The 13,528-nt window shown below is 35.4% G+C and overlaps 1 protein-coding gene across 3 annotated transcripts in view; it reads right to left on the reverse strand.

Moving 5' to 3' along the window:
- Positions 1–13,528, reverse strand: part of DTNBP1 (dystrobrevin binding protein 1) — a 72,694-nt gene that overhangs the window by 39,706 nt on the left and 19,460 nt on the right. For 2 of the 3 annotated variants that reach the window (XM_075493802.1, XM_075493804.1), the window contains exons 6-7: positions 13,173–13,305; positions 7–29 (exon numbers count right to left, since the gene is read on the reverse strand). The exons of the other annotated variant lie outside the window; for it this stretch is intronic. In XM_075493802.1, coding sequence (XP_075349917.1) covers positions 7–29; positions 13,173–13,305 — 156 coding nt within the window. The remainder of the gene's footprint in view (positions 1–6; positions 30–13,172; positions 13,306–13,528) is intronic. 3 annotated transcript variants of the gene reach the window in all.

Raw genomic sequence — 13,528 nt, forward strand, 5'->3', positions numbered from 1 at the left:
ATTTACCTTTGAAGGTCTCAAGTTCCTTCCTGTTGGAGAAAAGCAGAATTAAAAAAAGCATTATTAGAAATGCTACATCTACAGGAGATATTTTACATAAGTTAAGACTCATTAAAAGATGAAAAACAAAGAATTTGAGTATCATTGTTTATAAGGGTAATATTACTAAGTGTGTTTATCTAACGCAAACACTAACAATCTGTTTAGAAATTAGGCTACCACCTATTTATTAACATGTACAATTATACAAATATTGCACATTTATATCTAGTCACATCATTTCTAGATACACTGTTGCAAAAATAACCAAGTCTTCTTAAGGCTTTAGGTACTAAAACATCCATTGCTTAGCAGAGCTTTGCCAATTTTTAGCATAGTGAATAACAATTAACGTTCCATTTTCATCAGTGCTATTCAAAATTCTTTTGGCAACAGCAAAGGAGAAAAATTTGACTATATCACTCACTCAGTTACAACACACTTTAAAGGCAACAAAGGCGTATAGTGACATTCCTCAGAGGAGAGGATTTTAAAGTACAGAGAGTGACAGATAACCCACAATACTCACATACCAGAAAGCTAAGAAATGAAGTTAACAGCAATAGTATCTTTTTTCCTTCACACCAGGCCACCTTCCATTTTCAGTAGTGATGCAATTGTGAATGCAAAGGGTATAAAACTAAGAGAAATATTTTCTGTTTTCAAGAAATTGCAAAATGTTCCATCTGCCGTTGCCACAAAGTACTGATTTATCATGAATTTAGAGACTAAAGAAGAATCAAAGTAAGCTGGCCTTTTCCTTACAAAACACTCACTTATAACAAATATCTTTTCAGTCTGCTTTGCAGACTGCCTAGTTAAATTCTGAATTTTGAAAGCAAAAGTGATTATAAGAAAAATAAATAAAAAACCTGAACTAACAGTTGTCCAGATAAATGATTCTGTTCACTATCCATACACTAAAACATGCTTCAGTCATTACTGAGTCACCTACCATATACACTGTTTCACAATACATATGCTATACCATAACTTCTCCTTCTCCTCCCTAAGACATGATGCAATTCAGCATTTATTCTTGCATCAAAACCAGACAAAACTGTTTCGAGCTTGAAACAATTTATTTTCTAAGCAGGACAAAGTATTCTAAAAGAAGCAAGAGAATACATTTACCTCCACATTTTCAGTGAGCATCCCACTTGTGTCATCAAATGTCAAATACAGGTTTTTGAAAGAATGGGTGCTTTACCAGGAAATAAGCTGTACTGTGATTTACAGTGCAGAAGCCTATTAGTTGTAACTTCCTGTGAGTATCTATTTCCCTTCCTGCTCCTCTATCCCTTTCCCAAGCTAGTTTCTCTCTTTTTTACCAGAGAAAAAAGCTACTTCACAACACCTATGATTTGCAGGTTCACACCCTAACAAATTTTTCCTACCCTGTGTACTCTAAATAGAATTACAAAATTCTATAACACTCTCATGAGTTGCACTCCTTAAGTTTTACTAATGGCATACTATTTGACAAAACAACAATCACAGGAAATGCTTGTTTTCCACAGACTGAAGCAAAACTATACTGAGGAAACATCTTGTGAAAGTAAGAGGAAAAAGAAGACGCTAGTTGCTCCCAAAATCAGGAGGTCTTATACCACTTGTCTCCAAAAAGGAAGACAAAACAATTACTGTTATTGTGTTCAAACAGATTAGCAAACAAGATGGTAATACAGTAACCGACAGTGGTATTCATTGCTTTTGTCTAAAACCCCAGAATTTTCCCTTTCAAAATCCATCAATATTTTTACAGTTGATGCGTTAATATGCTGTCACTATATTCATATATATAATTGCCATTCATTAAGAAAGCTAGAAATGAATATTTGACAAAACTTTTTTTTTAGAACACATACCTCTGCAAAATTTAAAATATCTACAATTAGCATACAGTAAAAATACAGATTTGGAATCTAAGGATCTGCATTTCCTAGTATCCTCATACCAATTCAGATCCGAAGACTGATGATTCTTTATATTTTAGACAACATGAATGAATCAATCACATCTTGTGGTTTCTCAATGCTTTTAATAAAACATAAATTTAGAAATATATATTAAAAAACATGCTTATTGAAAATATGCTCCGCATCAGCAACATAATTTTTTTTAATCAAATTATCCAAATAAAAACTTGAAGTTTTTAAATTTTAATCCTAAATCTTGTTCGTCATCAGCTTTGGTAAGAACCAGACACTAAACTTAAAGTGGAAAGGAGATTATGACTTGTAAAGACACTGGAAAAACAGATGACTTAAGATTAAATCAGTACATTTTCTAGATGTGTAATTACAAAGTTCTAGACAGATGTACAGAAAAAAAAGTATTACAGAGTATTACATTTCTCGTCCCCTTTGTAAGTAAATAAATAATTTTGTATTTATTGATGAACTGTCAGGAAGAAGATACCTCCTACATCATCTCTATGAATCTAGAGACAAAAAATAATCTGCAGAAGTAAATACATTGAACTTACATTAAGAAAGAAACTACGTATTTGGAACACAGACACTCTATAAAAGAAAAAGCAGTTAGCCTGAGTAATTAAAACAAAAAAGATTAAACTGAAAACAGTTCTGAAAAACAGTCGTCTTCAAAACAAGGTTAAAAGGCAAGCAGGGGGAAAAAACTTGCATTGGAAGTAGGCCTGGATGAGTAGTTAGGACGGCTGCCTCTTATTATTTCAGATCTTGCCATATTAAATTACCAGCTTTGATGTTACATATTACATTTTTGTATTTGTTTTTCTTTTACTCTAAATTGTTCATTCTTTGAGATCATTTTTCACATTAGGTTTATACAAAAGCTACAGCAGCAGAGCCCAGCCTTTGATAGATAGCTTACTACAACATCATTACTAGAAGACAAAACTGCAGTACAATGAATCATCTCAGCAGAAGAGTTCTGTCAACTGCTTCAGCTCAAAAGTGTATTACCCTATACATGTTTTCCACAGGAAAAGGCTAGCCTTCCCCTCTACCCCATTTGTGTAACTAGTTTAAGGCAATTGAAAGCTTTCCACAGAGAACTGCTCCTGGACTTCACAGACTTTTCGTCCAAAAAAAAAAAATTCACGCACTTCACAGACAGAGGAGATAATTCTTTCTATTATTGTTAGAAAGAAAACACACGCCTACCTTGCCCCTAGCCTCCCTACCCATGAAGGCTCTTGAAGCCCAGTGTGGGCTGCTCAGCATTTATCCAGGATTAAAGGAACTCCCAAGATGAGTCTGACCAATAATCAATACAACTCACTATTTGGCACCTGACTAGATGCTCCTTTACTTTAGCTACTAAATTTTAGGTTAGTGCCAACAAATCTGGCTAGTTACACAAATAAGAATGTTCTTTGCTTTTTTACAGTTAACAGTAAGCTTTCAGAAGAAAGGACTTAATTAATAGTTGTATTATAATATAATATAAATACCTTCTCTCAGTGAAAGATGAAGTTCAGTATCCCTGAGCAAGAAAAACAGGCTAAAATAACAGGCTAAAGGCTAAAATAATCAGACTATAAAGGCATGGAGGCACTTTAAACGTAATCTTGTTTTGTGTGTGCAGTGCAACTTATGAAGCCCAGCTTCTCTCCTGAGAGGCAAGAGGCTGTACAGGCTCCATCTACACTGGAGTTATGCCCATGAAAATCATTTGGCCACACATATAGGCAGTAATTTTCATCTCTTCCTTTCCAGTTGCTTGTTTTCATAAAACAGATAGGGAGCTTAATTACTCTGTGAAATTCTACACCCCTCAAATTCAGCTGAAAATGACTAACAGGCTAGCAGCAAGTAAGGGGCAACAATTGTCAGCAAAACCCCATTTGCATAAGCCTGGTTGCCTACTTCTTCAAGGTAATACTCAGGTCAGGGCAAAGATGATATTCAGGTATATTTTAATGCCGGCATAGGAGACACACTAATCAGATTCTCGGCCCCTTCTGAGCATGATGGACATAGGTAAATCTGACTATAAGCCCCTCTATGCACCGTGCTTAAAAAGGCACAGCTGATAATGTCTCATGGTTCAAAATAACCCAAAGAAATTAAATCAAAGCATTGTTAACACCAGAGTTGCCATTGAGAACTTCTCTGAAACATCTCATCAAAAAAGACCTGAGCCACAGGTATAGAGGAAAAGGATATATATAGACATTGAAAAAATACAATACCCCGTTTTAGTCTGAAGTATACCTTTTATAGAAATTTTTATTTGTAAGAAGTACAATGAATTCTGAAGCAAATTAAAACTTCACTAAAATTGTAGTGCCTTGAAGCTCTGCTGAGACAGGATGTGTCTTTTGAATTATTATTTTTAAGTTACTTACAATGTTCTGACGATCACGTTGTCAGTGGTCTCAACTTCTTCCTTTACAGAAAAGTTGAGCTTCAGGATTTGTGGTGAGAAAATACAATTTCGGAAACCACAAGTGAAACAAACTGTCTATGATATATAACTAGTCCCACAGAGTAACTGACACAGCCAGACCTTACATGAACAGTTAGAAGGCAAATACAAATTCCCCATTACCTTCCCACTCCCCTTAGGCTTTTCATTGCACTGTTGGATTAACCCTGCTTTAGTCACTGGGCAGAAGAGATGGACGCTAGGAAGAAGATTCTATTGGATATCAGTGATAAACAAAAATAAATCCAGAAAGGGGAATATGAGACGAGGAGGAGTCAAAACCATCCTGCTTTAAGTTACCAAAATCAATGGGAATTTAGTTTGCTCAACAAAAGTAAGACAAAGTTCTCAGGTTCTACCGTATCTTGCAAAGGGCTGTAACACTAAGATCAGTTTTCTGAATGTAACAAAACACCAGGGAATTCAGTTAAATACCTAGAGACCACAGAAACACCAAGTTCTTTACAATGATGCCAGCAGCCAGAATTGACAGTTCCATATTTTATCTTCAAGGAAGGAGTAGGCAGATAAGAAAGTAACAAAGTCATAAATGAACGTCAGGAATTATTTTATAACACTAGCTCTGAAAGTAACAGCCAATAAATTCAAACTACTAGACCCATGCGTAAACAAAAGACAATCTCAAGACAGCATATGGATGTTAAAAATTGAGTACTAAATTTGAAATATTTTACAACAAAATGTGTTTATAGACGTTGAGTTGTAAATACTATTTACAAACAAAAATTAACATTTAAAGAAGGTATAGCTGCTTATCTGCAATTTAATTTAAAAATAGTTCTGGAACCTGACAAGATCCAAACCAAAACCTGAGAAATACTGCATTACACCTGTTATGTCTGGTACAGTTAAGTTTTCAAAATTATAAAAAAAAAATTTCCTTCCATAGCCTGATTCAAACTTTAGTAAGCTAAAAAGCTGCGAGAGGGACTTTCCTCTGGATGTCATCAGAAGTAAAAGCCAAAAACCTGACAACTCAAAATTTATATCACTTGCATGGTGCACAGAAATAGTTTAAGTACTTTTTTTGTGTACTTAGGAGTAGCACTTATGACAATGACACAAAAATGTTTTCCCTCCCCCAGGTTGCTTGAGCACCCTTTTCAGATCACTTAGGCCAACAACTACTTTGAAATACCTTTGAGACTGAAGTAATGAAAAGCCTTTAAGTAACAAAAAAACAATAAAAACTAAAACTACTACTAAAATATTACTGGAATTAAGCAGCAGGCAAGGTTTTCTATTTATCTGAAGAAACACTGAAGACAGGTCAAGGATTCTTCACTGTCAAATGTGAAATTTTATCCAGTAAAAGAGAAGAGCAAAGAACTAAGGAATTTAAATAATGTTGCAATTGAGATTTTTTTGCATCTATACTCAAAAATGCAGCTACAAAAGTAGCTGAAGTCTTTCTGTGTCTTCCAGCAAAACTTCTACATCAACTTAATTCCAGAAGATGCAATGGATCAAAGCAAAATTTCATAAGAGAAATTGCAAACATTAACTGGTAATCAAGCTAATAAATAGAACTAAAACCACATACTACCCTAATATACTCAGCAGTTTCAGAGTACAGTGAAAGCATTTCTCTTTGGATGTTTCAAAAAAACCCCAAATATTTGTCTTGATGAAGAACACTGGGGATCACCTTTCAGGTGCTATCATTCAAAAGAATGGTAAAAATTAGGCAGATGGCATTAAAAGCAGAAGAAAATGGTAGAAATGAAGTCATTAAAAGCAACCAAGTCCTTTGGTCCTTTGCTAAGAGACTGATACAGGCCATTTAGCATTGGAACCATTCCAAACTGGAATCTGAAATGTGGAATAAATTCTTTGCTCCCTCTAAAAGCTTATGCCTTCAGATGTAAGGTTTTGCACAGGACCCAGTTTTTACATTTTTGCTTTCATCCTGTTGCTATCCAAAAAAAGGAGACAGTTTTTAAATTTCATTATTTTTAACTTTTATCTTAGTATGCAATGTCATTGTATCACTAAAAGATACCTGTATCAGCACAGTTTGTTTATTTTTATCATACAACCAAAAGTTTAGGAAACAAAGTTTAAAGCTGAAATTTGAGAGAAGAAATTTAAGAGAAGCTACAAACAACTACAAGCTACAAAGAAATCTGAGAAGCTACAAAGAAACTTAAGAGAAGCTGAAGTTTAAGAGAAGGTACAAACAGCTCCACCATCAAAGGCCACCTCCACCATCGACTCCACCATCTTTAATCTTTCCTAGAAAGAAAAAGGGTTCCTGCAAACCTGTTTTTGGTAAACAGCCACTCAACAAAATCCAGACCTTCCTTTAACGTGGCCATCAATTTCCCCATAAGCATTAGAAGAAAAAAAATTACAGTATTCAAAAACTGGCCAAACTTTATTCACTAAGTGAATATAATATATGTGGCGTACAATATGCCACAAGTCCACAAAAACAAAGTAGTAAAAAAAGCCTGTAACCCCACATGCATTCTTTACCTTTCAGGCTGTGGTTCCACACAGCCTGAATGCAATTGTGGCAGTTATAAGTTACAACTTGTACCACTTCAGGCTTCTTCAACACATCCCTTTGACACAGGAATGTAAAATCTCCCTCACAGAGGCGTCATCAATAAATGCATTTAACACTATTTTTTTGAGCAATTTTTAAACAAATTGGTTTTGGATGTAAGTGAAAAGGAATTATTCAAGATCTCAGGAAAATAACTCATAGTGAAGACAGACAGAATTTATCAGGAGGCACAGCACCTTGCTCAATAGTAGAGAATGGATTTTAGTGTGGTAATGACAAACACCTAAGCCCTGTTCTCCTGCCACTAGTCACAATGAATGAATGAATTTGATAAATAATGCAGTTTTGAGGTGAGGGAGAGTACAAAACAATGATTAAGGCAGTCCTAAACCATCTGTTTCTATTATTGGTACAGTAAGTCTGGACAAAGAATGCCTAGTACTAACAGACTGACAGGATTTGCAGATTATGCCCAGTAACCAGCACTACATGAAGGTAGAGAAAAGTTATGCAGGATTGACATAATGTTTAACATTTTCTAGAAAACATTAGTAAAAGGTACTATAAAATGCAGAGGATCCAACACAAACATTCCATCTTTAATCACAGGTCACAAAAGCCAACAAAGAAAAAATCTTTTATATGCCTATTCAAAAGAAAACAAAACTATAAGAAGAAGGTACGCAACAAATCTCTTTATAACAATGTCATTGTCTCTCTGCATCAAGCAAAGACCACCACAAAAGAAGGGCAAAATTAAATCAACTTAAGTGACAGAAATTATACTGCACATTCACACTTTGCAAATAATATAAACTGCCAAAAACCCTACAATCTTTTGATCTGCTATGTATTCAGTCTTGCCCAATGTTTTCAAATATTTGGAGCACTGACGGGAGCAAAATTCACTAATAATGAAGCAGCCTGCTCCTTTGGGTTTGATGTGTGCAAAATACTGTACTGCAAGCGTTTTTGCAAACAAAAAAAAAGTTCAGAGCCCTAAAATTACACAAAAGGAAGCACAATTATCAAGGGAACTTTTCCAAAGCTTGTGCAAGCCCAGTTTTTCAGGATCAGTAGGCCTTCTCATTCCATGTGTCTGTCCAAAGAAGTTGTCCTGGTTTCAGCTGAGACAGAGATAATTTTCTTTATAGTAAAAAGAAAATAAAGTAAAAAGAAAATTATAGTAAAAAGAAAATTACAGTAAGAAGAAAATTTCTTTCTTTCTTTATCCTTTCTTATAACCACGACAGAAGTGCAATAACTGACGGCCATAAAATTAATTCCAGCCAGTTATCACCATGAAAACACTTGCTACTGATTGTGCTGTATGCAAACTCATGAACAGCAGGATGGAAAAGATGTTTGCAATGTGAACTCTGCTTTGAGCACAGAAACTCATAGCCATAAAATTAATGCCTAATGAAAACTCAAAGCCAGTCATCTACTGCACATCTACCACGAAAGCTGTCCTGAAGATAATAAAAGTTCTGCATCCACCCTTGCAAAATCATTATTTATGTACCGAGGTACCAGGAGGTGTAGCAGCTGAAAATCTGCACCTCCAGAAGACTGATCAAGAAGAATATGGCTTGAAATCTGACTTTGATGAAAACTTTGATGAGAACTACGAAACATGTGGCTAGACTCTTAGAGATAATTCGTAGTACATTTAATTTTGGAAGGCAAAAATATACTTGTTTGAAACATTTGCAACAAGGGTGTATTTTTTACGTATAAAAAGTTAATTTGACAAATTAACATGTAAAGCTTAAAAGGGTTATGAAGGCACAATTTAAATTTATCAATGCCAGATGGGAGGCATTCATCACTGAAAATTATGTACCGTAGAGAGTACTGTTCTAGCTTATCACTTGGGGAACGCTATGGGATCTAAACAAGATCTACAGACACAGAAGTCTTCTTTTAGGCAACAGGTATGGCAGTGTATTACCCATTCCATCTTCTCTCTCCTGACCTTGGTAAACAAAATAATTTAGGTTAAACAAGATCACAAAAAAAATGGCAGCTTTTTACAGTGGTACTGCAGGAGGTAAAGATAACACTTGGAAGCAACACGCAGCAGGAAAATAATAACACAAAATATTTTTGTATGTTAATAAATAATCATTAACTGGCCAAGTTAGAAGGAACTTTTCCAAAAAGCAGACTAGTCTGAATTGTCTAAAGAAGTTTTTTGTATTTACTTTTTGAATGTTTATGTTGGTCAGGCCTAACATAAGCCACTGTATCTAACTGCAACAATCCTCACAATCCCTTCTGTTCCCAAAGCAATTAGAGAGACAAAACCAACAGAAGTCCATAAAATAAATAAACTTAACAGTGGTAACAATTTTTTTAACAATTTCTCACATACACATCTCTAATCTACACAATGCAATTGCTGTAAATTTTATACCCTTCTGAATGAGAAAGTGAATCAAACATTTTTCTCCTCCAGAAGCATAAAACAATCATCGTGGCATGGCAATGCATCTAAGAAGAATTATGACAATCTGTCCAACTTCTCAACTACTGCACTAATTACCAATGCATGGGCTTACACATTATTTGATAACAAATAAATCTTTAACATCAGGAATAAATGTCCATTTTAAGAATGTATTTTCTCTTTAGGTAAAGCATTTCTTTAAATCTCACCACAAAGGAAAAAAAAAGTAGTCCCACTAAGGTTTGTAATATTACTAAACATTCACCTGTTGAAGTATACCCTAGCATCAGGGTATACTTCAGACTCAGGATTTTAGATTTCTTCATTCATTTTTCTTCTGTCTGTTCTCAAAGCAGACAAGTACTGAAAAACAGAAAGGATTCTTAAACAAGAAATCCTAAAAAAATTAAAATTCAGACATTTATGTTTAAAGTCAAATGACACACAGTAAAATGTATTCACTCATGTCCAGTGACAAGTACTCTTTGCTATCTCCAATGTATTCCTACAAAATGTTGCAGTTGGGCAGCCCCTTTTAATTGATAAAATAACGAGGAGTCACTATTTTTCAAAGAACCATGATCTGGATACATGAAATGGATACAAATGCTTCCAAGAGCTTCATAGGAAATACAGCTTCAGGACAGAACCATTTTATCTTACGCCATAAGCCTGCAATTCGGTGCACATAAAATTTGGCACAAAAGTGAGCTTCTGACAGAGCTTCCTAAAGGGGACAGTGCACTGTCTTGGGAATGCAAGAACTGCCATAGGAGACTGGAGGGATACAAGAAGTTTTCTGCAATCAGAAACAGTACATCCTCAGTAGGAGGGTAAAGGGAAGGGAAGAAGAATTGTGCTTGATTGAGAAAAGGACAGGAAATAAAACGGCATGGTTTAATGCTAACATACATGCAAATAATTGCAGCAAGACTAATTAGAGAAAAGAAGGGTGGAATCTAGACTTCATACAACTATACTGGTACCCTGTAAACAACAAAAAAGGACAATATTAAAAATCCAGAGATAAGCACACAGAAAAACATTCAATCCCCCCAAACATCAGGCTTTTGGAAAACACGTTGGATTGATGAATCTACTTGGAAACTAGTGCTCAACACAACAACAAAAGGGAAAAAATTGATCTGTTTGAACTGAAATAAAGTTGTTCTATTTAATAGGGAGACCTATTGCTGAAAATCAGTTCCCATAGTTACCATAAGCTGCATTTCAAAAGTTTAATATTGACTTAAAGCACTTTATTCTGAATCTTTCATATAGGAAGATTTTTCAAAAGGCTTGAAATACATGAGCTTCTAGCCTAAGCTCTACAGTGACTTTATAATAAAAGTACTTTTTGTTACATGCTTAAAATAACCACAGTTTCTAGAGTTTGTGTTCATCTCAGTTTTCATCCCTATATTGTCAAAACACAGGAAATACTTTTTTTACACAAAACCACTCACTCCCTGAAAATAATTTTTGTGTTAAAGAGAGAGCATAGACTCCTGAACCCCCATTTGATTCTTTCAGTAGCTGGTATCACAGTAAAAACCCCAAACACTAAAAAGAGGAAGACAGAATCATGAGTTCCAAACATACATAACAAATCACACTCACATTAAATTAACTGGCTGTTCGTTCTTCCAGTATCTACATTGGCAAGCGTTCTTCTACTAATGAGCTAGCAGTTAATTTCTTACCTAAATAAATACAGTGGTAATGATCAACCAGAAATTACCTGCATTTTTCCTGTTTTGTCTAGATCTGACCAAATGTAATCTGCTTATAATTACGTTAAGTAGTTTGCTTAGCATTCTATTTATAGAACTGATTAGATGCTGCTAAGCAGAGCAGGCAACAGTTTAACACTTTATTTTGATGTTGAAAGCAGAGGCTAGGTGAGGGGGAGAGGGAGCGAGGACGGGAGAGAGAACAAACAAAACTCAGAAAACTTCAGAAAGACTACTGTATTTTAGGGGGTACAAATCTGTTGCTTTATGCACATTTTAAACTTGTGTGTTATTTGGTTAAATAGAACGTATTTAGAATTTTGACATTATTACTATTAAATATTTAATTACTTAAATAGGCCCGAACAAGTGAATATTCAGCCATACTGACTACTGTTGACTTTTCCTGGAGAGAGAGAGAAAATGGTGTTGCCCTGGCTTGGGAAAGAGAAAATCCAGGTTGCAGGAAAACGACAAGACTACTGCTGGGGCCCTGGCCTGCGGTTAAGCTAACTGAACATGATGTGAAAAACTAAAGGACATGACATGAGAAATTGCTGGATGTGACAGATAACATAGTAAGAAGCTGAAAAAAGCTACAGATAGCACCATGAGGGATGGCTGGATTTCACAGATTATTAAAGGGGAGTTAAGTTAGTAACAGCCAAACTTCACAGAAAATTGAAGGGGGACCTTTAAGGTATTGGGGACCTTCTGGGAGGCAGAACTTGCAACACCAGCAGTACTTTGGTAACCATACCTGTAAGACTACAAAAGGCCAAGATTCCCTAGATAACAGTAGAAATACCAAGTTTGACTACCAAAACCAGGACCAATAGGGAAAAAATAATTAGGGGTACATTGTTTATTTGGGAGGAGACTGGGATTAAAGAAAAAGAAAAAAAAAAAAAAAAAAGAGGTACAAGGATGGCAAAAGGAGGGTCAAGAAAGAGGAAAATGGATAAGCTACACAAAATGTGACCTGTGCTGTCTGGTGCAGCCCTGCCCTTGATCATCACATCCTAGTTAGGACCGTAAACGAAACCAGTTGTTCTGACCATACCACATGAATCAAACTTGCTTCCGCAATCAAGAGAAGCAGGGAGGGTGCCAGGGTGCCTCCCCTCGCTAACAAGAGGGCACGTGGCTGGACAGATGAAGTAACCTGGTTACCCCCATGTCACTGCTGGCTCCAGGTCTCTCGGCATCCGCATCTACCGACCACTCCCTAACAAAGGTCTGTCAGAGACTGTCTTTGACAAACTGCTTCAATTTAACTCCTCGTTTCCTCATTTATATAATGGACTTAATACTGCTCTTCTTATCTCCTTCAGTAAGGCTATTTTTGGCACTGTCAGTAAGAAACCCAAGAAATTCAACAGTTTAAGTTATTTAAGCTCTTAACGTTTATCTCTTGCTACTTTATCTTTTAGGTAAACATGAAGCTCAAGAGTTGGAGGTTCTGATTTTTCACACATTCTGCTACATGTTGGACTTTGATTCCAAGTAGTAATGCCCTCTTCTTGCAAGTACGAGAATGGCAGGAGATTAATACCTTTCATACAGAGCAAAAAGTACTCAGAGTACAGGACAGGATAGAACTGAAAGGAAGAAAGAGAAAAATACAGTTCCTAACTTTACAGGTACAATACATGGAAAAAAAAGAAATTAAAAAAACAGGGCAAGGGATTAAAAGAAACAACAATTTATCAGTGTTTATTAACAATAGCCCTTACTCCAATTGTAGAGAATAATAAGCACGACTCCATCTTAACAACAATGTAGTGATAATTTTCCAAACACACACACTCTTTGTTCCTCACCAAGAGTTAAACTGACATTCAATGAATCTATTACAAATCTGCAACTTCCTGTCAAAGATCACTGTTTCTTTAAAAGATGAAAATAAAAAGGATTATATTGTATATGAGAAAAAGAAATAATCACAAAACGTTTATATGTTATGCTAATTTATATTTATAGCAGTTGTTTTATTTACCTTTTTGTTTTCTTGTAGTTTTCCAGCTGTAATGTCTGCATACATTTGTATCTTTCCAACTCACACTGTTCACATAGGTCCTCAAGACACAATAGATGATTCTCCATTTCCTCAAAGTTTGCCTCTAGCTGGGCTATAAGAAATACTTATATGAATATCAAATTGTATCAATAGATGGACAACTCACCTGAACAGAAACAGGAATTCATAAAGGTACATAATTAACATGGTATAATTACACATATATAAATGGCTCAGAAAGAGAAACAAATCTCAGTCCATATCACATAGTAAAGAGAGACAGCAGAGCCATGTTAAGGGACATCTGAAGTTCCCTTTGCAGTAAGATGCTGAAG

This window comes from Mycteria americana, chromosome 2, assembly GCF_035582795.1.
Source record: "Mycteria americana isolate JAX WOST 10 ecotype Jacksonville Zoo and Gardens chromosome 2, USCA_MyAme_1.0, whole genome shotgun sequence".
In the NCBI taxonomy this organism is placed as follows: Eukaryota; Metazoa; Chordata; class Aves; order Ciconiiformes; family Ciconiidae; genus Mycteria; species Mycteria americana.